At 44.0% G+C, this 22,230-nt stretch overlaps 1 protein-coding gene across 1 annotated transcript in view; it reads right to left on the bottom strand.

Moving 5' to 3' along the window:
* sdk2a (sidekick cell adhesion molecule 2a) overlaps positions 1-22,230 on the bottom strand; it is a 163,004-nt gene that overhangs the window by 52,154 nt on the left and 88,620 nt on the right. The window contains exons 15-23 of the mRNA XM_055910703.1: positions 8,478-8,618; positions 8,111-8,292; positions 7,662-7,777; positions 7,222-7,417; positions 5,857-5,955; positions 5,029-5,220; positions 3,879-4,000; positions 3,378-3,487; positions 181-331 (exon numbers count right to left, since the gene is read on the bottom strand). Coding sequence (XP_055766678.1) covers positions 181-331; positions 3,378-3,487; positions 3,879-4,000; positions 5,029-5,220; positions 5,857-5,955; positions 7,222-7,417; positions 7,662-7,777; positions 8,111-8,292; positions 8,478-8,618 — 1,309 coding nt within the window. The remainder of the gene's footprint in view (positions 1-180; positions 332-3,377; positions 3,488-3,878; positions 4,001-5,028; positions 5,221-5,856; positions 5,956-7,221; positions 7,418-7,661; positions 7,778-8,110; positions 8,293-8,477; positions 8,619-22,230) is intronic.

Genomic DNA, 22,230 nt, shown 5'->3' with positions numbered 1-22,230 from the left:
AGAAACAGAGATACACACAGACAGAGACTGACAGAGAAACAGAGACTTATTGAAAGAGAAACAGAGATACAGACAGACAGAGACTGATTGACAGAGACAGACAGAGAAACAGATATTGTGTTCATGCATGTCTGTGTTCCCTTGTGCCCTTATGAGGAAAACAATCTAGTCAGGACGCACCACCCATCGGAGCCAGAGGCTGGTCTCTGAGGCTGTTCGCAGGGTGACGTTGTAGGGGGAGATATCTGGAGGGGCCTGCAGGGTCTGGATCTTCCTGGAGGGCTGGCTGGGAGGACTGGTCCCCACTATGTTCACCTGGCGCATACGGAACCTACAGGGGGGGGGACAGACAGCAAGGTACGGATGTCAACATGGGTTTGACAGGATGTTCTGGTAGGAGCTATGGGGTCAACATGGGTTTGACAGGATGTTCTGGTAGGAGCTATGGGGACAACATGGGTTTGACAGGATGTTCTGGTAGGAGCTATGGGGTCAACATGGGTTTGACAGGATGTTCTGGTAGGGGCTATGGGGACAACATGGGTTTGACAGGATGTTCTGGTAGGAGCTATGCTTACAACATGGGTTTGACAGGATGTTCTGGTAGGAGCTATGCTTACAACATGGGTTTGACAGGATGTTCTGGTAGGAGCTATGCTTACAACATGGGTTTGACAGGATGTTCTGGTAGGAGCTATGGGGACTACATGGGTTTGACAGGATGTTCTGGTGGGAGCTATGGGGACTACATGGGGACACAGGAATCAGGGTTGGGGACCAATCCCATTTCAATTCAGAGGGTATGGACTTTTCTGCTCATGAAATGAATGTTGATCCCTTTGAAGTGGAATAGAGTCCAACACTGATGGGCGTATTGTGTGGTCAGTATGTGACTACCAGAATAACTATGTGAGTACGTTTATCAGGTGTAGTGTTAGGTACCTGTTGTAGCTGTACTAGTGATGTTCTACTGTACCTATAGGAGGTGGTGTTAGGTACCTGTACTAGTGATGTTCTACTGTACCTATAGGAGGTGGTGTTAGGTACCTGTTGTAGCTGTACTAGTGATGTTCTACTGTATCTATAGGAGGTGTAGTGTCAGGTACCTGTTGTAGCTGTACTAGTGATGTTCTACTGTACCTATAGGAGGTGGTGTTAGGTACCTGTAGTAGCTGTACTAGTGATGTTCTACTGTACCTATAGGAGGTATGGTGTCAGGTACCTGTTGTAGCTGTACTAGTGATGTTCTACTGTACCTATATGAGGTGGTGTCAGGTACCTGTACTAGTGATGTTCTACTGTACCTATAGGAGGTGGTGTCAGGTACCTGTTGTAGCTGTACTAGTGATGTTCTACTGTACCTATAGGAGGTGTAGTGTTAGGTACCTGTTGTAGCTGTACTAGTGATGTTCTACTGTACCTATAGGAGGTGTAGTGTTAGGTACCTGTTGTAGCTGTACTAGTGATGTTCTACTGTACCTATAGGAGGTGGTGTCAGGTACCTGTACTAGTGATGTTCTACTGTACCTATAGGAGGTGGTGTTAGGTACCTGTACTAGTGATGTTCTACTGTACCTATAGGAGGTGTAGTGTCAGGTACCTGTTGTAGCTGTACTAGTGATGTTCTACTGTACCTATAGGAGGTGGTGTTAGGTACCTGTTGTAGCTCTACTAGTGATGTTCTACTGTACCTATAGGAGGTGGTGTTAGGTACCTGTTGTAGCTGTACTAGTGATGTTCTACTGTACCTATAGGAGGTGTAGTGTTAGGTACCTGTTGTAGCTGTACTAGTGATGTTCTACTGTACCTATAGGAGGTGGTGTTAGGTACCTGTTGTAGCTGTACTAGTGATGTTCTACTGTACCTATAGGAGGTGTAGTGTTAGGTACCTGTTGTAGCTGTACTAGTGATGTTCTACTGTACCTATAGGAGGTGGTGTTAGGTACCTGTTGTAGCTGTACTAGTGATGTTCTACTGTTTCTATATGAGGTGGTGTTAGGTAGCTGTACTAGTGATGTTCTACTGTACCTATAGGAGGTAGTGTCAGGTACCTGTTGTAGCTGTACTAGTGATGTTCTACTGTACCTATAGGAGGTGGTGTTAGGTACCTGTACTAGTGATGTTCTACTGTACCTATAGGAGGTGTAGTGTTAGGTACCTGTTGTAGCTGTACTAGTGATGTTCTACTGTACCTATAGGAGGTGGTGTTAGGTACCTGTACTAGTGATGTTCTACTGTACCTATAGGAGGTGGTGTCAGGTACCTGTTGTAGCTGTACTAGTGATGTTCTACTGTACCTATAGGAGGTGTAGTGTTAGGTACCTGTTGTAGCTGTACTAGTGATGTTCTACTGTACCTATAGGAGGTGTAGTGTCAGGTACCTGTTGTAGCTGTACTAGTGATGTTCTACTGTACCTATAGGAGGTGGTGTTAGGTACCTGTACTAGTGATGTTCTACTGTACCTATAGGAGGTGGTGTTAGGTACCTGTACTAGTGATGTTCTACTGTACCTATAGGAGGTGGTGTTAGGTACCTGTTGTAGCTGTACTAGTGATGTTCTACTGTATCTATAGGAGGTGTAGTGTTAGGTACCTGTTGTAGCTGTACTAGTGATGTTCTACTGTATCTATAGGAGGTGTAGTGTTAGGTACCTGTTGTAGCTGTACTAGTGATGTTCTACTGTACCTATAGGAGGTGTAGTGTCAGGTACCTGTTGTAGCTGTACTAGTGATGTTCTACTGTATCTATAGGAGGTGTAGTGTTAGGTACCTGTTGTAGCTGTACTAGTGATGTTCTACTGTACCTATAGGAGGTGTAGTGTCAGGTACCTGTTGTAGCTGTACTAGTGATGTTCTACTGTACCTATAGGAGGTGTAGTGTTAGGTACCTGTTGTAGCTGTACTAGTGATGTTCTACTGTACCTATAGGAGGTGTGGTGTCAGGTACCTGTTGTAGCTGTACTAGTGATGTTCTACTGTACCTATAGGAGGTGTAGTGTCAGGTACATGTTGTAGCTGTACTAGTGATGCTCTACTGTACCTATAGGAGGTGGTGTTAGGTACCTGTACTAGTGATGTTCTACTGTACCTATAGGAGGTATGGTGTCAGGTACCTGTTGTAGCTGTACTAGTGATGTTCTACTGTACCTATATGAGGTGGTGTTAGGTACCTGTTGTAGCTGTACTAGTGATGTTCTACTGTACCTATATGAGGTAGTGTCAGGTACCTGTTGTAGCTGTACTAGTGATGTTCTACTGTACCTATATGAGGTAGTGTCAGGTACCTGTTGTAGCTGTACTAGTGATGTTCTACTGTACCTATAGGAGGTGTAGTGTTAGGTACCTGTTGTAGCTGTACTAGTGATGTTCTACTGTACCTATATGAGGTATAGGGGTTCAGGTCCACGACCTCCAGGGAGCGGGCATCAGGCTCGTTGGGCAACTGGTGGACCATCACCCACTCCTCATTCTCCCCGGTTATACCAATCTAAAGAGGGTATAATGATGTGGGTATAATGATGGGTAGGGTGAGAGAGAGGGGGTAGAGAGAGGAGGAAAAAGAGAGAGAGGGGGGAGATGGGGGTTTTGAGGGGGAAGAGGGAGAGGGAGAGAGAGAGTGGGAGGGAGATAGAGAGAGGGCGAGGGAGAGAGAGAGAGAGAGAGAGAGAGAGAGAGAAGAGAGAGGGAGAGAAGAGAGAGGGAGATAAAGAGAGAGAGAGAGAGAGAGAGAGAGAGAAGAGAGAGGGCGATAAAGAGAGAGAGAGAGGGAGGGAGGGAGATAGAGAGAGAGAGAGACTATGATTTTTTAAATTCACTTAAAGTTTGATTGATGCTCGCTTCATTCATTGTTTTATTGATTGATTGGATGTGTCTCTCACCTGTGCCTCGACCTGCCAGCGTGAGATGGATGTCTTGCCGTCATAGCCAGGTTTAAACTGCAGGGCCACAGAGCGGGGGCCGATGTTGGAGATGGCTATGTTGGTTGGCGGGCCCGGCATCTCTGTATAGGGAGGAGGAAAGACACGATGAGATCAGGGATGGAGATAAAGGAGGAGGGACACAGTGAGATCAGGGACGGAGATAAAGGAGGAGGGACACAGTGAGATCAGGGACGGAGATAAAGGAGGAGAGACACAGTGAGATCAGGGACGGAGATAAAGGAGGAGGGACACAGTGAGATCAGGGACGGAGATAAAGGAGGAGAGACACAGTGAGATCAGGGATGGAGATAAAGGAGGAGAGACAGTGAGATCAGGGACGGAGATAAAGGAGGAGAGACACAGTGAGATCAGGGAGCGAGATAAAGGAGGAGAGACACAGTGAGATCAGGGGCGGAGATAAAGGAGGAGAGACAGTGAGATCAGGGATGGAGATAAAGGAGGAGAGACACAGTGAGATCAGGGATGGAGATAAAGGAGGAGGGACAGTGAGATCAGGGACGGAGATAAAGTACAGAGTAAAGTAAGGTACTGACCTGGGAGAGGGGGAGGGTTAGGGGGAGGTACTAACCTGGGGGTAGGGTTAGGGGGAGGTACTAACCTGGGGGATGGTTAGGGGGAGGTACTAACCTGGGGGATGGTTAGGGGGAGGTACTAACCTGGGGGATGGTTAGGTGGAGGTACTAACCTGGGGGATGGTTAGTGGGAGGTACTAACCTGGGGGATGGTTAGGGGGAGGTACTAACCTGGGGGATGGTTAGGGGGAGGTACTGACCTGGGGGAGGGGGAGGTACTGACCTGGGGGAGGGTTAGGGGGAGGTACTAACCTGGGGGTAGGGTTAGGGGGAGGTACTAACCTGGAGGTAGGGTTAGGGGGAGGTACTAACCTGGGGGATGGTTAGTGGGAGGTACTAACCTGGGGGATGGTTAGGGGGAGGTACTAACCTGGGGGATGGTTAGGTGGAGGTACTAACCTGGGGGATGGTTAGTGGGAGGTACTAACCTGGGGGATGGTTAGGGGGAGGTACTAACCTGGGGGATGGTTAGGGGGAGGTACTAACCTGGGGAATGGTTAGGGGGAGGTACTAACCTGGGGGAACTCCAGATGATATAGTAGAAGAAGAGAGTTGACCCTGACCCTTGGAGGTCATCCCAGCCACCTGGATGGTGTAGGTGGTGAGGGCGGTCAGCCCGGTGACTCGGTACTCCTGGGTCAGGTTAGGGAGGTAGTGGGTGACCCGGGTGTTGGTCCGGTTAAACTCCTCCCACGAGATGCGGTAGCCTATAGGAGAGGGACATCACAGCTGGTTAGACTGATACAGAGGACATATGAACAGACTAGAATAGAACTGACTAGGTATCCCCCTTTCCCTTTCCCTATAGAAGTGAATAGAATGGAATAGAATAGATCTTTATCTGCCATTTGCACAGAAATGGATACTTAAGCTACCACAGTACCCAACCAAGCACAACACACATCCAACAAACAGGGTCAACCATAGACCATGTCTACAGTAGACCTAGTTAACTGTGAGGACTCTGATCTTCTAGTTGAGGTCTTTCCAGAGAGGGTTATTGTTAGATACTATACTAGGTACAGTACCTGTGAGGACTCCATTCTTCTCGTTGATGTCTCTCCAGAGAGGGTTAGGGTTAGATACTATACTAGGTACAGTACCTGTGAGGACTCCCTTCTTCTCGTTGAGGTCTCTCCAGAGAGGGTTATTGTTAGATACTCTACTATACTAGGTAAAGTACCTGTGAGGACTCCATTCTTCTCATTGAGGTCTCTCCAGAGAGGGTTATTGTTAGATACTCTACTATTCTAGGTACAGTACCTGTGAGGACTCCATTCTTCTCGTTGTGGTCTCCCCAGAGAGGGTTATTGTTAGATACTCTACTATACTAGGTGCAGTACCTGTGAGGACTCCATTCTTCTCATTGGGATCTTTCCAGCTGACCTTCAGAGATGTGTCCAGGATCTCTGTAAAGCTCAGGTGACCAACGGCACCAGGCGCTGGACACACACAAGGCAAGGATTATACAGTGAGTGTCCAGTATGTTTAGTGCACAAGTATCGTATACTTTAGAGTAGTACCATATACTTTACAGTAGTATCATATACTTTACAGTAATATCATATACTTTAAAGTAGTACCATATACTTTAAAGTAGTACCATATACTTTCCAGTTGTACCATATACTTTACAGTAGTTTCATATACTTTGATGAAGTACCATATACTTTGCAGTAGTACCATATAATTTACATTAGTACCATATACTTTATAGTAGTACCATATACTTTACAGTAGTGCCATATACTTTACAGTAGTACCATATACTTTACAGTAGTACCATATAGTTTAGTTATACCATATACCATATAATTTACAGTGGTACCATATACTTTACAGTAGTACTATATCCTTTACAGTAGTATCATATACTTTACAGTAGTACCACATACTTTTACAGTAGTACCATATACTTTACAGTAGTACCATATACTTGCAGTAGTATCATATACTTTACAGTAGTACCATATACTTTACAGTAGTACCATATACTTTGCAGTAGTATCATATACTTTACAGTCGTATCATATACTTTACAGTAGTACCATATACTTTGCAGTAGTATCATATACTTTACAGTAGTACCATATACTTTACAGTAGTACCATATACTTTAGTTATATCATATACCATATACTTTACAGTAGTATATTGAGTCTGTAATAGTTTGTAATATGCTTTTTACCCGGGCCAATTTGTGACAGACTGAGCTGTACTGCGCTGTCCCAGTTACGCATACAAACAATATCTGAGCCAACACAGTACAGTCCGGGGCCTTCGGGTCGATAGAATAATGTGGAAATCGAATAGCTTTTGTCTGTGCCTGTGAGACACTGTCTTTGTGAGTGCCTACAGGTTTGGTATAATTATGTGACTGTGGTACTCACTGTCTTCGTGAGTGCCTACAGGTTTGGTATAATTATGTGACTGTGGTACTCACTGTCTTCGTGAGTGCCTACAGTTTTGGTATAATTATGTGACTGTGGTACTCACTGTCTTCGTGAGTGCCTACTGGTTTGGTATAGTTATGTGACTGTGGTACTCACCGTCTTCGTGAGTGCCTACAGGTTTGGTATAGTTATGTGACTGTAGTACTCACTGTCTTCGTGAGTGCCTACAGGTTTGGTATAGTTATGTGACTGTGGTACTCACTGTCTTCGTGAGTGCCTACAGGTTTGGTATAGTTATGTGACTGTGGTACTCACTGTCTTCGTGAGTGCGTAGTCTGTGAGGTGGGCTGCGGGGGCCGTCTCCAGGCGTAGTGAAACACAGGACAGAGGTGTAGTACTCTGTGAACTTCTTCAGTCCCGTCACGTAGCCCACATGCACGCTGTCCTGGAAGTTAGGTCTCACTGTCACCATGGTAACGTCCTCCTCGTGACCCGCCTCCCACGCCAACAGCTGGAAACAGACGGAGGGATAATTTAAACATGTCATAAGAGAAAAGACAACAAAACACTGCAGCTGGTTTAGAGTGATCTGTTGAGGCACTGGTACGTCTAATGCTGGAGAATGCAGTTTTTATTCTAACCACTAGAGGGCAGTGTATGACAGTAGAGAGATGTATTTACAGAACAGGTCGTTCTACTGCACATCCAATAAGAATATTTGTCTCTGGTAAGGGTCTCTGCTCTCTGTTGCCCACCTTGTATCCCTGGTTGATGCCGTTGATGAACTGAGGGCTAGGAGCTGACCAGGTCAGCCTGACTGTAGAGGAGTTGAATGGCTCAGCCTGGACATTACCTGGTGGGACAGTGGGGACTGGGAGAGAGATGGAGGGAGATACGAGAGAGAGAGAGAGAAAAGATGAGATAGGAAGAGAAGAGGGATGACTGAATAACCGGCCCTCAGAAAGCTGCAGAGGAGCTTCTGGCACGGCGTGGGCTTGTTGTGGTTCTATGTTCCACAGAGAGCTAAGAGAAGTACTTCACTTCTCAACCCTTAAAGCTGCAGAGGAGCTTCTGGCACGGCGTGGGCTTGTTGTGGTTCTATGTTCCACAGAGAGCTAAGAGAAGTACTTCACTTCTCAACCCTTAAAGCTGGAGAACTATGTTTAACCATGTGACTGATGAAATGGACTTCATCCATCCTCACCTCCCTGCAGGGTCCACTCTGTAACCTTGTGGCTGTAGGTACCCCTCCCAGCCCTGTTGTAGGCTGCCACCTCCATCTCATAGTTAGTCCAGATGATGAGGTCCTCCAGGAGCAGGTTATTCTGGTCTGGCCTGGTGATGTTCTTCATTTGACAGTCCACTGGTAGTCCTGACAGACAGTACCTAGGAGGGGAGAGAGAGAGAGGGATGGTTAGACAGTGCAGAAAGGGGGAAGTGAGGGTGAAAAGAGATGGAAGGGGAGGACGATTGTGACCATGATCCAAGTGGTGTTATACAGGTTAATAACCCAGATGAATGCCATTGACCCCCTCCATCTTCAACCTGGACCAATCCGCTCTGTGTCTCACCTGATGATGTATCCCTGGAGCGGTCCATTCTGGTGGCTCTCCGGGGGTGGTTGCCACTGGATCATGATGGACTGGTTGGTACGACCACTGGCAATCACCGTCTGAGGAGGGGCACTGGGAGGCTCCTCTGGTAGAGAGAGTCTGGTGGGAGAGAGGGAGGGAGAGAGAGAGAGGGAGAGAGAGAAAACTGGTATGAATTAACAAGTGTTTCTGAATATTTCCATGTCTTTTTGTTATGTAATCGTTAAAAGAGTGTTTGTGTGTGTGTGTGTGTGTGTGTGTGTGTGTGTGTGTGTGTGTGTGTGTGTGTGTGTGTGTGTGTGTGTGTGTGTGTGTGTGTGTGTGTGTGTGTGTGTGTGTGTGTGTGTGTGTGTGTGTGTGTGTGTGTGTGTGTAAAGGCAGCACAAAGCAGAATTGGTCAGACCATCATTGTTATTGATCTATCTAACTAAGGGCTGTCTGTGTCTATGCCACAGTAAAAGTCTCTGTGATATCTCTCCCTCAGAGAGCCGTCTCTTCAGCTCAGCTACCATCAAAGAAGTCACGGACTGCGTCCCAAATGACTCTGTAGTCCATTTAGAGTGCAGTAGAGCGCTATAGGTCCTGGTCAAATGTAGGACACTGTAAAGGGAAGAGAGAGTCGTTTGGGATGCATGTGCAGATAAAGCAGGCTAACGCCACTGAAGGATTCCAGTGAGACTTCATTTAAGTTGACATCTCAATTCATCTTCTTTGCATAGAAACAGAGAAGTTCTGGAGCATAGATAGAGGCAGAGAGAGAGAGAGAGATACTTGCCCTTTGTACTTTAACTATTTGCACATTGTTATAACACTGTACATAGTTATAATATGACATTTGAAATGTCTTTATTCTTTGGGTGTGTAGTAGTTAGTATGTCTCTGAGGGTGTGTAGTAGTTAGTATGTCTCTGAGGGTGTGTAGTAGTTAGTATGTCTCTGATGGTGTGTAGTAGTTAGTATATCTCTGAGGGTGTGTAGTAGTTAGTATGTCTCTGAGGGTGTGTAGTTAGTATGTCTCTGAGGGTGTGTGTAGTTAGTATGTCTCTGAGGGTGTGTAGTAGTTAGTGTGTCTCTGAGGGTGTGTGTAGTAGTTAGTATGTCTCTGAGGGTGTGTGTAGTAGTTAGTATGTCTCTGATGGTGTGTAGTAGTTAGTATATCTCTGAGGGTGTGTAGTAGTTAGTATGTCTCTGAGGGTGTGTAGTTAGTATGTCTCTGAGGGTGTGTAGTAGTTAGTATGTCTCTGAGGGTGTGTAGTAGTTAGTATGTCTCTGAGGGTGTGTAGTAGTTAGTATGTCTCTGAGGGTGTGTAGTAGTTAGTATGTCTCTGAGGGTGTGTGTAGTAGTTAGTGTGTCTCTGAGGGTGTGTAGTAGTTAGTATATCTCTGAGGGTGTGTAGTAGTTAGTATGTCTCTGAGGGTGTGTAGTTAGTATGTCTCTGAGGGTGTGTGTAGTAGTTAGTATGTCTCTGAGGGTGTGTGTAGTAGTTAGTATGTCTCTGAGGGTGTGTGTAGTAGTTAGTATGTCTCTGAGGGTGTGTAGTAGTTAGTATGTCTCTGAGGGTGTGTGTAGTAGTTAGTATGTCTCTGAGGGTGTGTAGTAGTTAGTATGTCTCTGAGGGTGTGTAGTAGTTAGTATGTCTCTGAGGGTGTGTAGTAGTTAGTATATCTCTGATGGTGTGTAGTAGTTAGTATGTCTCTGAGGGTGTGTAGTAGTTAGTGTGTCTCTGAGGGTGTGTGTAGTAGTTAGTGTGTCTCTGAGGGTGTGTGTAGTAGTTAGTATGTCTCTGAGGGTGTGCGTAGTAGTTAGTATGTCTTTGAGGGTGTGTAGTAGTTAGTATGTCTCTGAGGGTGTGTGTAGTAGTTAGTATGTCTCTGAGGGTGAGTAGTAGTTAGTATGTCTCTGAGGGTGTGTAGTAGTTAGTATGTCTATGAGGGTGTGTGTAGTAGTTAGTGTGTCTCTGAGGGTGTGTAGTAGTTAGTATATCTCTGAGGGTGTGAAGTAGTTAGTATGTCTCTGAGGGTGTGTGTAGTAGTTAGTATATCTCTGAATGTGTGTGTAGTAGTTAGTATGTCTCTGAGGGTGTGTAGTAGTTAGTATATATCTGAGGGTGTGTAGTAGTTAGTATGTCTCTGAGGGTGTGTGTAGTAGTTAGTATGTCTCTGAGGGTGTGTAGTAGTTAGTATGTCTCTGAGGGTGTGTAGTAGTTAGTATGTCTCTGAGGGTGTGTAGTAGTTAGTATGTCTCTGAGGGTGTGTAGTAGTTAGTATGTCTCTGAGGGTGTGTAGTAGTTAGTATGTCTCTGAGGGTGTGTAGTAGTTAGTATGTCTCTGAGGGTGTGTAGTAGTTAGTATGTCTCTGAGGGTGTGTAGTAGTTAGTATGTCTCTGAGGGTGTGTAGTAGTTAGTATGTCTCTGTGGGTGTGCAGTAGTTAGTATGTCTCTGAGGGTGTATAGTAGTTAGTGTGTATAGTAGTTAGTATGTCTCTGAGGGTGTGTAGTAGTTAGTATGTCTCTGAGGGTGTGTAGTAGTTAGTATATCTCTGAGGGTGTGTAGTAGTTAGTATGTCTCTGAGGGTGTGTAGTTAGTATGTCTCTGAGGGTGTGTGTAGTAGTTAGTATGTCTCTGAGGGTGTGTGTAGTAGTTAGTATGTCTCTGAGGGTGTGTGTAGTAGTTAGTATGTCTCTGAGGGTGTGTAGTAGTTAGTATGTCTCTGAGGGTGTGTGTAGTAGTTAGTATGTCTCTGAGGGTGTGTAGTAGTTAGTATGTCTCTGAGGGTGTGTAGTAGTTAGTATGTCTCTGAGGGTGTGTAGTAGTTAGTATATCTCTGATGGTGTGTAGTAGTTAGTATGTCTCTGAGGGTGTGTAGTAGTTTGTGTGTCTCTGAGGGTGTGTGTAGTAGTTAGTGTGTCTCTGAGGGTGTGTGTAGTAGTTAGTATGTCTCTGAGGGTGTGCGTAGTAGTTAGTATGTCTTTGAGGGTGTGTAGTAGTTAGTATGTCTCTGAGGGTGTGTGTAGTAGTTAGTATGTCTCTGAGGGTGAGTAGTAGTTAGTATGTCTCTGAGGGTGTGTAGTAGTTAGTATGTCTATGAGGGTGTGTGTAGTAGTTAGTGTGTCTCTGAGGGTGTGTAGTAGTTAGTATATCTCTGAGGGTGTGAAGTAGTTAGTATGTCTCTGAGGGTGTGTGTAGTAGTTAGTATATCTCTGAATGTGTGTGTAGTAGTTAGTATGTCTCTGAGGGTGTGTAGTAGTTAGTATATATCTGAGGGTGTGTAGTAGTTAGTATGTCTCTGAGGGTGTGTGTAGTAGTTAGTATGTCTCTGAGGGTGTGTAGTAGTTAGTATGTCTCTGAGGGTGTGTAGTAGTTAGTATGTCTCTGAGGGTGTGTAGTAGTTAGTATGTCTCTGAGGGTGTGTAGTAGTTAGTATGTCTCTGAGGGTGTGTAGTAGTTAGTATGTCTCTGAGGGTGTGTAGTAGTTAGTATGTCTCTGAGGGTGTGTAGTAGTTAGTATGTCTCTGAGGGTGTGTAGTAGTTAGTATGTCTCTGAGGGTGTGTAGTAGTTAGTATGTCTCTGTGGGTGTGCAGTAGTTAGTATGTCTCTGAGGGTGTATAGTAGTTAGTGTGTATAGTAGTTAGTATGTCTCTGAGGGTGTGTAGTAGTTAGTATGTCTCTGAGGGTGTGTGTAGTAGTTAGTATGTCTCTGAGGGTGTGTAGTAGTTAGTATGTCTCTGAGGGTGTGTAGTAGTTAGTATATCTCTGAGGGTGTGTAGTAGTTAGTATGTCTCTGAGGGTGTGTAGTAGTTAGTATGTCTCTGAGGGTGTGTAGTAGTTAGTATGTCTCTGAGGGTGTGTGTAGTAGTTAGTATGTCTCTGATGGTGTGTAGTAGTTAGTATGTCTCTGAGGGTGTGTAGTAGTTAGTATGTCTCTGAGGGTGTGTGTAGTTAGTATGTCTCTGAGGGTGTGTAGTAGTTAGTATGTCTCTGATGGTGTGTAGTAGTTAGTATGTCTCTGAGGGTGTGTAGTAGTTAGTATGTCTCTGAGGGTGTGTGTAGTTAGTATGTCTCTGAGGGTGTGTAGTAGTTAGTATGTCTCTGAGGGTGTGTAGTAGTTAGTATGTCTCTGAGGGTGTGTAGTAGTTAGTATGTCTCTGAGGGTGTGTGTAGTAGTTAGTGTGTCTCTGAGGGTGTGTGTAGTAGTTAGTATGTCTCTGAGGGTGTGTGTAGTTAGTATGTCTCCGAGGGTGTGTAGTAGTTAGTATGTCTCTGAGGGTGTGTAGTAGTTAGTATGTCTCTGATGGTGTGTAGTAGTTAGTATATCTCTGATGGTGTGTAGTAGTTAGTATGTCTCTGAGGGTGTGTTGTAGTTAGTATGTCTCTGAGGGTGTAAAGTAGTTAGTATGTCTCTGAGGGTGTGTGTAGTAGTTAGTGTGTCTCTGAGGGTGTGTAGTAGTTAGTTTGTCTCTGAGGGTGTGTAGTAGTTAGTGTGTCTCTGAGGGTGTGTGTAGTAGTTAGTGTGTCTCTGAGGGTGTGTGTAGTAGTTAGTATGTCTCTGAGGGTGTGTGTAGTAGTTAGTATGTCTCTGTGGGTGTGCAGTAGTTAGTATGTCTCTGAGGGTGTATAGTAGTTAGTGTGTATAGTAGTTAGTATGTCTCTGAGGGTGTGTAGTAGTTAGTATGTCTCTGAGGGTGTGTGTAGTAGTTAGTATGTCTTTGAGGGTGTGTAGTAGTTAGTATGTCTCTGAGGGTGTGTGTAGTAGTTAGTATGTCTCAGAGGGTGTGTAGTAGTTAGTATGTCTCTGAGGGTGTGTAGTAGTTAGTATGTCTATGAGGGTGTGTGTAGTAGTTAGTGTGTCTCTGAGGGTGTGTAGTAGTTAGTATATCTCTGAGGGTGTGAAGTAGTTAGTATGTCTCTGAGGGTGTGTAGTTAGTATGTCTCTGAGGGTGTGTAGTAGTTAGTATGTCTCTGAGGGTGTGTAGTAGTTAGTATGTCTCTGAGGGTGTGTGTAGTAGTTAGTATGTCTCTGAGGGTGTGTAGTAGTTAGTATATCTCTGAGGGTGTGTGTAGTAGTTAGTATGTCTCTGAGGGTGTGTAGTAGTTAGTATGTCTCTGAGGGTGTGTAGTAGTTAGTATGTCTCTGAGGGTGTGTAGTAGTTAGTATGTCTTTGAGGGTGTGTAGTAGTTAGTATGTCTCTGAGGGTGTGTGTAGTAGTTATTGTGTCTCTGAGGGTGTGTGTAGTAGTTAGTATGTCTCTGAGGGTGTGTAGTAGTTAGTATGTCTCTGAGGGTGTGTGTAGTAGTTATTGTGTCTCTGAGGGTGTGTGTAGTAGTTAGTATGTCTCTGAGGGTGTGTAGTAGTTAGTGTGTCTCTGAGGGTGTGTGTAGTAGTTAGTGTGTCTCTGAGGGTGTGTGTAGTAGTTAGTATGTCTCTGAGGGTGTGTGTAGTAGTTAGTATGTCTCTGTGGTTGTGCAGTAGTTAGTATGTCTCTGAGGGTGTGTAGTAGTTAGTGTGTATAGTAGTTAGTATGTCTCTGAGGGTGTGTAGTAGTTAGTATGTCTTTGAGGGTGTGTAGTAGTTAGTATGTCTCAGAGGGTGTGTAGTAGTTAGTATATCTCTGATGGTGTGTCGTAGTTAGTATGTCTCTGAGGGTGTGTAGTAGTTAGTATGTCTCTGAGGGTGTGTAGTAGTTAGTATGTCTCTGAGGGTGTGTGTAGTAGTTAGTGTGTCTCTGAGGGTGTGTGTAGTAGTTAGTATGTCTTTGAGGGTGTGTAGTAGTTAGTATGTCTCTGAGGGTGTGTGTAGTAGTTAGTGTGTCTCTGAGGGTGTGTGTAGTAGTTAGTATGTCTCTGAGGGTGTGTGTAGTAGTTAGTATGTCTCTGTGGGTGTGCAGTAGTTAGTATGTCTCTGAGGGTGTATTTTAGTTAGTGTGTATAGTAGTTAGTATGTCTCTGAGGGTGTGTAGTAGTTAGTATGTCTTTGAGGGTGTGTAGTAGTTAGTATGTCTCTGAGGGTGTGTGTAGTAGTTAGTATGTCTTTGAGGGTGTGTAGTAGTTAGTATGTCTCTGAGGGTGTGTGTAGTAGTTAGTATGTCTTTGAGGGTGTGTAGTAGTTAGTATGTCTCTGAGGGTGTGTGTAGTAGTTAGTATGTCTCTGAGGGTGTGTAGTAGTTAGTATGTCTCTGAGGGTGTGTGTAGTAGTTAGTATGTCTTTGAGGGTGTGTAGTAGTTAGTATGTCTCTGAGGGTGTGTGTAGTAGTTAGTATGTCTCTGAGGGTGTGTAGTAGTTAGTATGTCTCTGAGGGTGTGTAGTAGTTAGTATGTCTATGAGGGTGTGTGTAGTAGTTAGTGTGTCTCTGAGGGTGTGTAGTAGTTAGTATATCTCTGAGGGTGTGAAGTAGTTAGTATGTCTCTGAGGGTGTGTAGTTAGTATGTCTCTGAGGGTGTGTAGTAGTTAGTATGTCTCTGAGGGTGTGTAGTAGTTAGTATGTCTCTGAGGGTGTGTGTAGTAGTTAGTATGTCTCTGAGGGTGTGTAGTAGTTAGTATGTCTCTGAGGGTGTGTGTAGTAGTTAGTATGTCTCTGAGGGTGTGTAGTAGTTAGTATGTCTCTGAGGGTGTGTAGTAGTTAGTATGTCTCTGAGGGTGTGTAGTAGTTAGTATATCTCTGATGGTGTGTAGTAGTTAGTATGTCTCTGAGGGTGTGTAGTAGTTAGTATGTCTCTGAGGGTGTGTATTAGTTAGTATGTCTCTGAGGGTGTGTGTAGTAGTTATTGTGTCTCTGAGGGTGTGTAGTAGTTAGTATGTCTATGAGGGTGTGTGTAGTAGTTAGTGTGTCTCTGAGGGTGTGTAGTAGTTAGTATATCTCTGAGGGTGTGAAGTAGTTAGTATGTCTCTGAGGGTGTGTAGTTAGTATGTCTCTGAGGGTGTGTAGTAGTTAGTATGTCTCTGAGGGTGTGTAGTAGTTAGTATGTCTCTGAGGGTGTGTGTAGTAGTTAGTATGTCTCTGAGGGTGTGTAGTAGTTAGTGTGTCTCTGAGGGTGTGTGTAGTAGTTAGTGTGTCTCTGAGGGTGTGTGTAGTAGTTAGTATGTCTCTGAGGGTGTGTGTAGTAGTTAGTATGTCTCTGTGGTTGTGCAGTAGTTAGTATGTCTCTGAGGGTGTGTAGTAGTTAGTGTGTATAGTAGTTAGTATGTCTCTGAGGGTGTGTAGTAGTTAGTATGTCTTTGAGGGTGTGTAGTAGTTAGTATGTCTCTGAGGGTGTGTAGTAGTTAGTATATCTCTGATGGTGTGTCGTAGTTAGTATGTCTCTGAGGGTGTGTAGTAATTAGTATGTCTCTGAGGGTGTGTAGTAGTTAGTATGTCTCTGAGGGTGTGTGTAGTAGTTAGTGTGTCTCTGGGGGTGTGTGTAGTAGTTAGTATGTCTCTGAGGGTGTGTAGTAGTTAGTGTGTCTCTGAGGGTGTGTGTAGTAGTTAGTGTGTCTCTGAGGGTGTGTGTAGTAGTTAGTATGTCTCTGAGGGTGTGTGTAGTAGTTAGTATGTCTCTGTGGGTGTGCAGTAGTTAGTATGTCTCTGAGGGTGTATATTAGTTAGTGTGTATAGTAGTTAGTATGTCTCTGAGGGTGTGTAGTAGTTAGTATGTCTTTGAGGGTGTGTAGTAGTTAGTATGTCTCTGAGGGTGTGTGTAGTAGTTAGTATGTCTTTGAGGGTGTGTAGTAGTTAGTATGTCTCTGAGGGTGTGTGTAGTAGTTAGTATGTCTCTGAGGGTCTGTAGTAGTTAGTATGTCTCTGAGGGTGTGTAGTAGTTAGTATGTCTATGAGGGTGTGTGTAGTAGTTAGTATGTCTCTGAGGGTGTGTAGTAGTTAGTATATATCTGAGGGTGTGTAGTAGTTAGTATGTCTCTGAGGGTGTGTGTAGTAGTTAGTATATCTCTGAATGTGTGTGTAGTAGTTAGTATGTCTCTGAGGGTGTGTAGTAGTTAGTATATATCTGAGGGTGTGTAGTAGTTAGTATGTCTCTGAGGGTGTGTGTAGTAGTTAGTATGTCTCTGAGGGTGTGTAGTAGTTAGTATGTCTCTGAGGGTGTGTAGTAGTTAGTATGTCTCTGAGGGTGTGTAGTAGTTAGTATGTCTCTGAGGGTGTGTAGTAGTTAGTATGTCTCTGAGGGTGTGTAGTAGTTAGTATGTCTCTGAGGGTGTGTAGTAGTTAGTATGTCTCTGAGGGTGTGTAGTAGTTAGTATGTCTCTGAGGGTGTGTAGTAGTTAGTATGTCTCTGTGGGTGTGCAGTAGTTAGTATGTCTCTGAGGGTGTATAGTAGTTAGTGTGTATTGTAGTTAGTATGTCTCTGAGGGTGTGTAGTAGTTAGTATGTCTCTGAGGGTGTGTGTAGTAGTTAGTATGTCTCTGAGGGTGTGTAGTAGTTAGTATGTCTCTGAGGGTGTGTAGTAGTTAGTATATCTCTGAGGGTGTGTAGTAGTTAGTATGTCTCTGAGGGTGTGTAGTAGTTAGTATGTCTCTGAGGGTGTGTAGTAGTTAGTATGTCTCTGAGGGTGTGTAGTAGTTAGTATGTCTCTGATGGTGTGTAGTAGTTAGTATGTCTCTGAGGGTGTGTAGTAGTTAGCATGTCTCTGAGGGTGTGTGTAGTTAGTATGTCTCTGAGGGTGTGTAGTAGTTAGTATGTCTCTGATGGTGTGTAGTAGTTAGTATGTCTCTGAGGGTGTGTAGTAGTTAGTATGTCTCTGAGGGTGTGTGTAGTTAGTATGTCTCTGAGGGTGTGTAGTAGTTAGTATGTCTCTGAGGGTGTGTAGTAGTTAGTATGTCTCTGAGGGTGTGTAGTAGTTAGTATGTCTCTGAGGGTGTGTGTAGTAGTTAGTGTGTCTCTGAGGGTGTGTGTAGTAGTTAGTATGTCTCTGAGGGTGTATAGTAGTTAGTGTGTATAGTAGTTAGTATGTCTCTGAGGGTGTGTAGTAGTTAGTATGTCTTTGAGGGTGTGTAGTAGTTAGTATGTCTCTGAGGGTGTGTGTAGTAGTTAGTATGTCTTTGAGGGTGTGTAGTAGTTAGTATGTCTCTGAGGGTGTGTGTAGTAGTTAGTATGTCTCTCAGGGTGTGTAGTAGTTAGTATGTCTCTGAGGGTGTGTAGTAGTTGGTATGTCTATGAGGGTGTGTGTAGTAGTTAGTGTGTCTCTGAGGGTGTGTAGTAGTTAGTATATCTCTGAGGGTGTGAAGTAGTTAGTATGTCTCTGAGGGTGTGTAGTTAGTATGTCTCTGAGGGTGTGTAGTAGTTAGTATGTCTCTGAGGGTGTGTAGTAGTTAGTATGTCTCTGAGGGTGTGTGTAGTAGTTAGTATGTCTCTGAGGGTGTGTAGTAGTTAGTATGTCTCTGAGGGTGTGTGTAGTAGTTAGTATGTCTCTGAGGGTGTGTAGTAGTTAGTGTGTCTCTGAGGGTGTGTGTAGTAGTTAGTGTGTCTCTGAGGGTGTGTGTAGTAGTTAGTATGTCTCTGAGGGTGTGTGTAGTAGTTAGTATGTCTCTGTGGTTGTGCAGTAGTTAGTATGTCTCTGAGGGTGTGTAGTAGTTAGTGTGTATAGTAGTTAGTATGTCTCTGAGGGTGTGTAGTAGTTAGTATGTCTTTGAGGGTGTGTAGTAGTTAGTATGTCTCTGAGGGTGTGTAGTAGTTAGTATATCTCTGATGGTGTGTCGTAGTTAGTATGTCTCTGAGGGTGTGTAGTGGTTAGTGTGTGTAGTAGTTAGTGTGTCTCTGAGGGTGTGTAGTAGTTAGTATATCTCTGAGGGTGTGAAGTAGTTAGTATGTCTCTGAGGGTGTGTAGTTAGTATGTCTCTGAGGGTGTGTAGTAGTTAGTATGTCTCTGAGGGTGTGTAGTAGTTAGTATGTCTCTGAGGGTGTGTGTAGTAGTTAGTATGTCTCTGAGGGTGTGTAGTAGTTAGTATGTCTCTGAGGGTGTGTGTAGTAGTTAGTATGTCTCTGAGGGTGTGTAGTAGTTAGTGTGTCTCTGAGGGTGTGTGTAGTAGTTAGTGTGTCTCTGAGGGTGTGTGTAGTAGTTAGTATGTCTCTGAGGGTGTGTGTAGTAGTTAGTATGTCTCTGTGGTTGTGCAGTAGTTAGTATGTCTCTGAGGGTGTGTAGTAGTTAGTGTGTATAGTAGTTAGTATGTCACTGAGGGTGTGTAGTAGTTAGTATGTCTTTGAGGGTGTGTAGTAGTTAGTATGTCTATGAGGGTGTGTAGTAGTTAGTATATCTCTGATGGTGTGTCGTAGTTAGTATGTCTCTGAGGGTGTGTAGTAGTTAGTATGTCTCTGAGGGTGTGTAGTAGTTAGTATGTCTCTGAGGGTGTGTGTAGTAGTTAGTGTGTCTCTGAGGGTGTGTGTAGTAGTTATTATGTCTCTGAGGGTGTGTAGTAGTTAGTGTGTCTCTGAGGGTGTGTAGTAGTTAGTGTGTCTCTGAGGGTGTGTGTAGTAGTTAGTGTGTCTCTGAGGGTGTGTGTAGTAGTTAGTATGTCTCTGAGGGTGTGTGTAGTAGTTAGTATGTCTCTGTGGGTGTGCAGTAGTTAGTATGTCTCTGAGGGTGTATAGTAGTTAGTGTGTATAGTAGTTAGTATGTCTCTGAGGGTGTGTAGTAGTTAGTATGTCTTTGAGGGTGTGTAGTAGTTAGTATGTCTCTGAGGGTGTGTGTAGTAGTTAGTATGTCTTTGAGGGTGTGTAGTAGTTAGTATGTCTCTGAGGGTGTGTGTAGTAGTTAGTATGTCTCTGAGGGTGTGTAGTAGTTAGTATGTCTCTGAGGGTGTGTAGTAGTTAGTATGTCTATGAGGGTGTGTGTAGTAGTTAGTGTGTCTCTGAGGGTGTGTAGTAGTTAGTATATCTCTGAGGGTGTGAAGTAGTTAGTATGTCTCTGAGGGTGTGTAGTTAGTATGTCTCTGAGGGTGTGTAGTAGTTAGTATGTCTCTGAGGGTGTGTAGTAGTTAGTATGTCTCTGAGGGTGTGTGTAGTAGTTAGTATGTCTCTGTGGGTGTGCAGTAGTTAGTATGTCTCTGAGGGTGTGTAGTAGTTAGTGTGTATAGTAGTTAGTATGTCTCTGAGGGTGTGTAGTAGTTAGTATGTCTTTGAGGGTGTGTAGTAGTTAGTATGTCTCTGAGGGTGTGTAGTAGTTAGTATATCTCTGATGGTGTGTCGTAGTTAGTATGTCTCTGAGGGTGTGTAGTAGTTAGTATGTCTCTGAGGGTGTGTAGTAGTTAGTATGTCTCTGAGGGTGTGTGTAGTAGTTAGTGTGTCTCTGAGGGTGTGTGTAGTAGTTAGTATGTCTCTGAGGGTGTGTAGTAGTTAGTGTGTCTCTGAGGGTGTGTGTAGTAGTTAGTGTGTCTCTGAGGGTGTGTGTAGTAGTTAGTATGTCTCTGAGGGTGTGTGTAGTAGTTAGTATGTCTCTGTGGGTGTGCAGTAGTTAGTATGTCTCTGAGGGTGTATATTAGTTAGTGTGTATAGTAGTTAGTATGTCTCTGAGGGTGTGTAGTAGTTAGTATGTCTTTGAGGGTGTGTAGTAGTTAGTATGTCTCTGAGGGTGTGTGTAGTAGTTAGTATGTCTTTGAGGGTGTGTAGTAGTTAGTATGTCTCTGAGGGTGTGTGTAGTAGTTAGTATGTCTCTGAGGGTGTGTAGTAGTTAGTATGTCTCTGAGGGTGTGTAGTAGTTAGTATGTCTATGAGGGTGTGTGTAGTAGTTAGTGTGTCTCTGAGGGTGTGTAGTAGTTAGTATATCTCTGAGGGTGTGAAGTAGTTAGTATGTCTCTGAGGGTGTGTAGTTAGTATGTCTCTGAGGGTGTGTAGTAGTTAGTATGTCTCTGAGGGTGTGTAGTAGTTAGTATGTCTCTGAGGGTGTGTGTAGTAGTTAGTATGTCTCTGTGGGTGTGCAGTAGTTAGTATGTCTCTGAGGGTGTGTAGTAGTTAGTGTGTATAGTAGTTAGTATGTCTCTGAGGGTGTGTAGTAGTTAGTATGTCTTTGAGGGTGTGTAGTAGTTAGTATGTCTCTGAGGGTGTGTAGTAGTTAGTATATCTCTGATGGTGTGTCGTAGTTAGTATGTCTCTGAGGGTGTGTAGTAGTTAGTATGTCTCTGAGGGTGTGTAGTAGTTAGTATGTCTCTGAGGGTGTGTGTAGTAGTTAGTGTGTCTCTGAGGGTGTGTGTAGTAGTTAGTATGTCTCTGAGGGTGTGTAGTAGTTAGTGTGTCTCTGAGGGTGTGTGTAGTAGTTAGTGTGTCTCTGAGGGTGTGTGTAGTAGTTAGTATGTCTCTGAGGGTGTGTGTAGTAGTTAGTATGTCTCTGTGGGTGTGCAGTAGTTAGTATGTCTCTGAGGGTGTATATTAGTTAGTGTGTATAGTAGTTAGTATGTCTCTGAGGGTGTGTAGTAGTTAGTATGTCTTTGAGGGTGTGTAGTAGTTAGTATGTCTCCGAGGGTGTGTGTAGTAGTTAGTATGTCTTTGAGGGTGTGTAGTAGTTAGTATGTCTCTGAGGGTGTGTGTAGTAGTTAGTATGTCTCTGAGGGTGTGTAGTAGTTAGTATGTCTCTGAGGGTGTGTAGTAGTTAGTATGTCTATGAGGGTGTGTGTAGTAGTTAGTGTGTCTCTGAGGGTGTGTAGTAGTTAGTATATCTCTGAGGGTGTGAAGTAGTTAGTATGTCTCTGAGGGTGTGTAGTTACTATGTCTCTGAGGGTGTGTAGTAGTTAGTATGTCTCTGAGGGTGTGTAGTAGTTAGTATGTCTCTGAGGGTGTGTGTAGTAGTTAGTATGTCTCTGAGGGTGTGTAGTAGTTAGTATGTCTCTGAGGGTGTGTGTAGTAGTTAGTATGTCTCTGAGGGTGTGTAGTAGTTAGTATGTCTCTGAGGGTGTGTAGTAGTTAGTATGTCTCTGAGGGTGTGTAGTAGTTAGTATATCTCTGATGGTGTGTAGTAGTTAGTATGTCTCTGAGGGTGTGTAGTAGTTAGTATGTCTCTGAGGGTGTGTAGTAGTTAGTATGTCTCTGAGGGTGTGTGTAGTAGTTAGTGTGTCTCTGAGGGTGTGTGTAGTAGTTAGTATGTCTCTGAGGGTGTGTAGTAGTTAGTGTGTCTCTGAGGGTGTGTGTAGTAGTTAGTGTGTCTCTGAGGGTGTGTGTAGTAGTTAGTATGTCTCTGAGGGTGTGTGTAGTAGTTAGTATGTCTCTGTGGGTGTGCAGTAGTTAGTATGTCTCTGAGGCTGTATATTAGTTAGTGTGTATAGTAGTTAGTATGTCTCTGAGGGTGTGTAGTAGTTAGTATGTCTTTGAGGGTGTGTAGTAGTTAGTATGTCTCTGAGGGTGTGTGTAGTAGTTAGTATGTCTTTGAGGGTGTGTAGTAGTTAGTATGTCTCTGAGGGTGTGTGTAGTAGTTAGTATGTCTCTGAGGGTCTGTAGTAGTTAGTATGTCTCTGAGGGTGTGTAGTAGTTAGTATGTCTATGAGGGTGTGTGTAGTAGTTAGTGTGTCTCTGAGGGTGTGTAGTAGTTAGTATATCTCTGAGGGTGTGAAGTAGTTAGTATGTCTCTGAGGGTGTGTGTAGTAGTTAGTATATCTCTGAATGTGTGTGTAGTAGTTAGTATGTCTCTGAGGGTGTGTAGTAGTTAGTATATATCTGAGGGTGTGTAGTAGTTAGTATGTCTCTGAGGGTGTGTGTAGTAGTTAGTATGTCTCTGAGGGTGTGTAGTAGTTAGTATGTCTCTGAGGGTGTGTAGTAGTTAGTA

Source organism: Salvelinus fontinalis, unplaced genomic scaffold (genome assembly GCF_029448725.1).
Source record: "Salvelinus fontinalis isolate EN_2023a unplaced genomic scaffold, ASM2944872v1 scaffold_0024, whole genome shotgun sequence".
Lineage (NCBI taxonomy): Eukaryota > Metazoa > Chordata > Actinopteri > Salmoniformes > Salmonidae > Salvelinus > Salvelinus fontinalis.
This window is presented reverse-complemented; position numbering and strand designations above follow the sequence as displayed.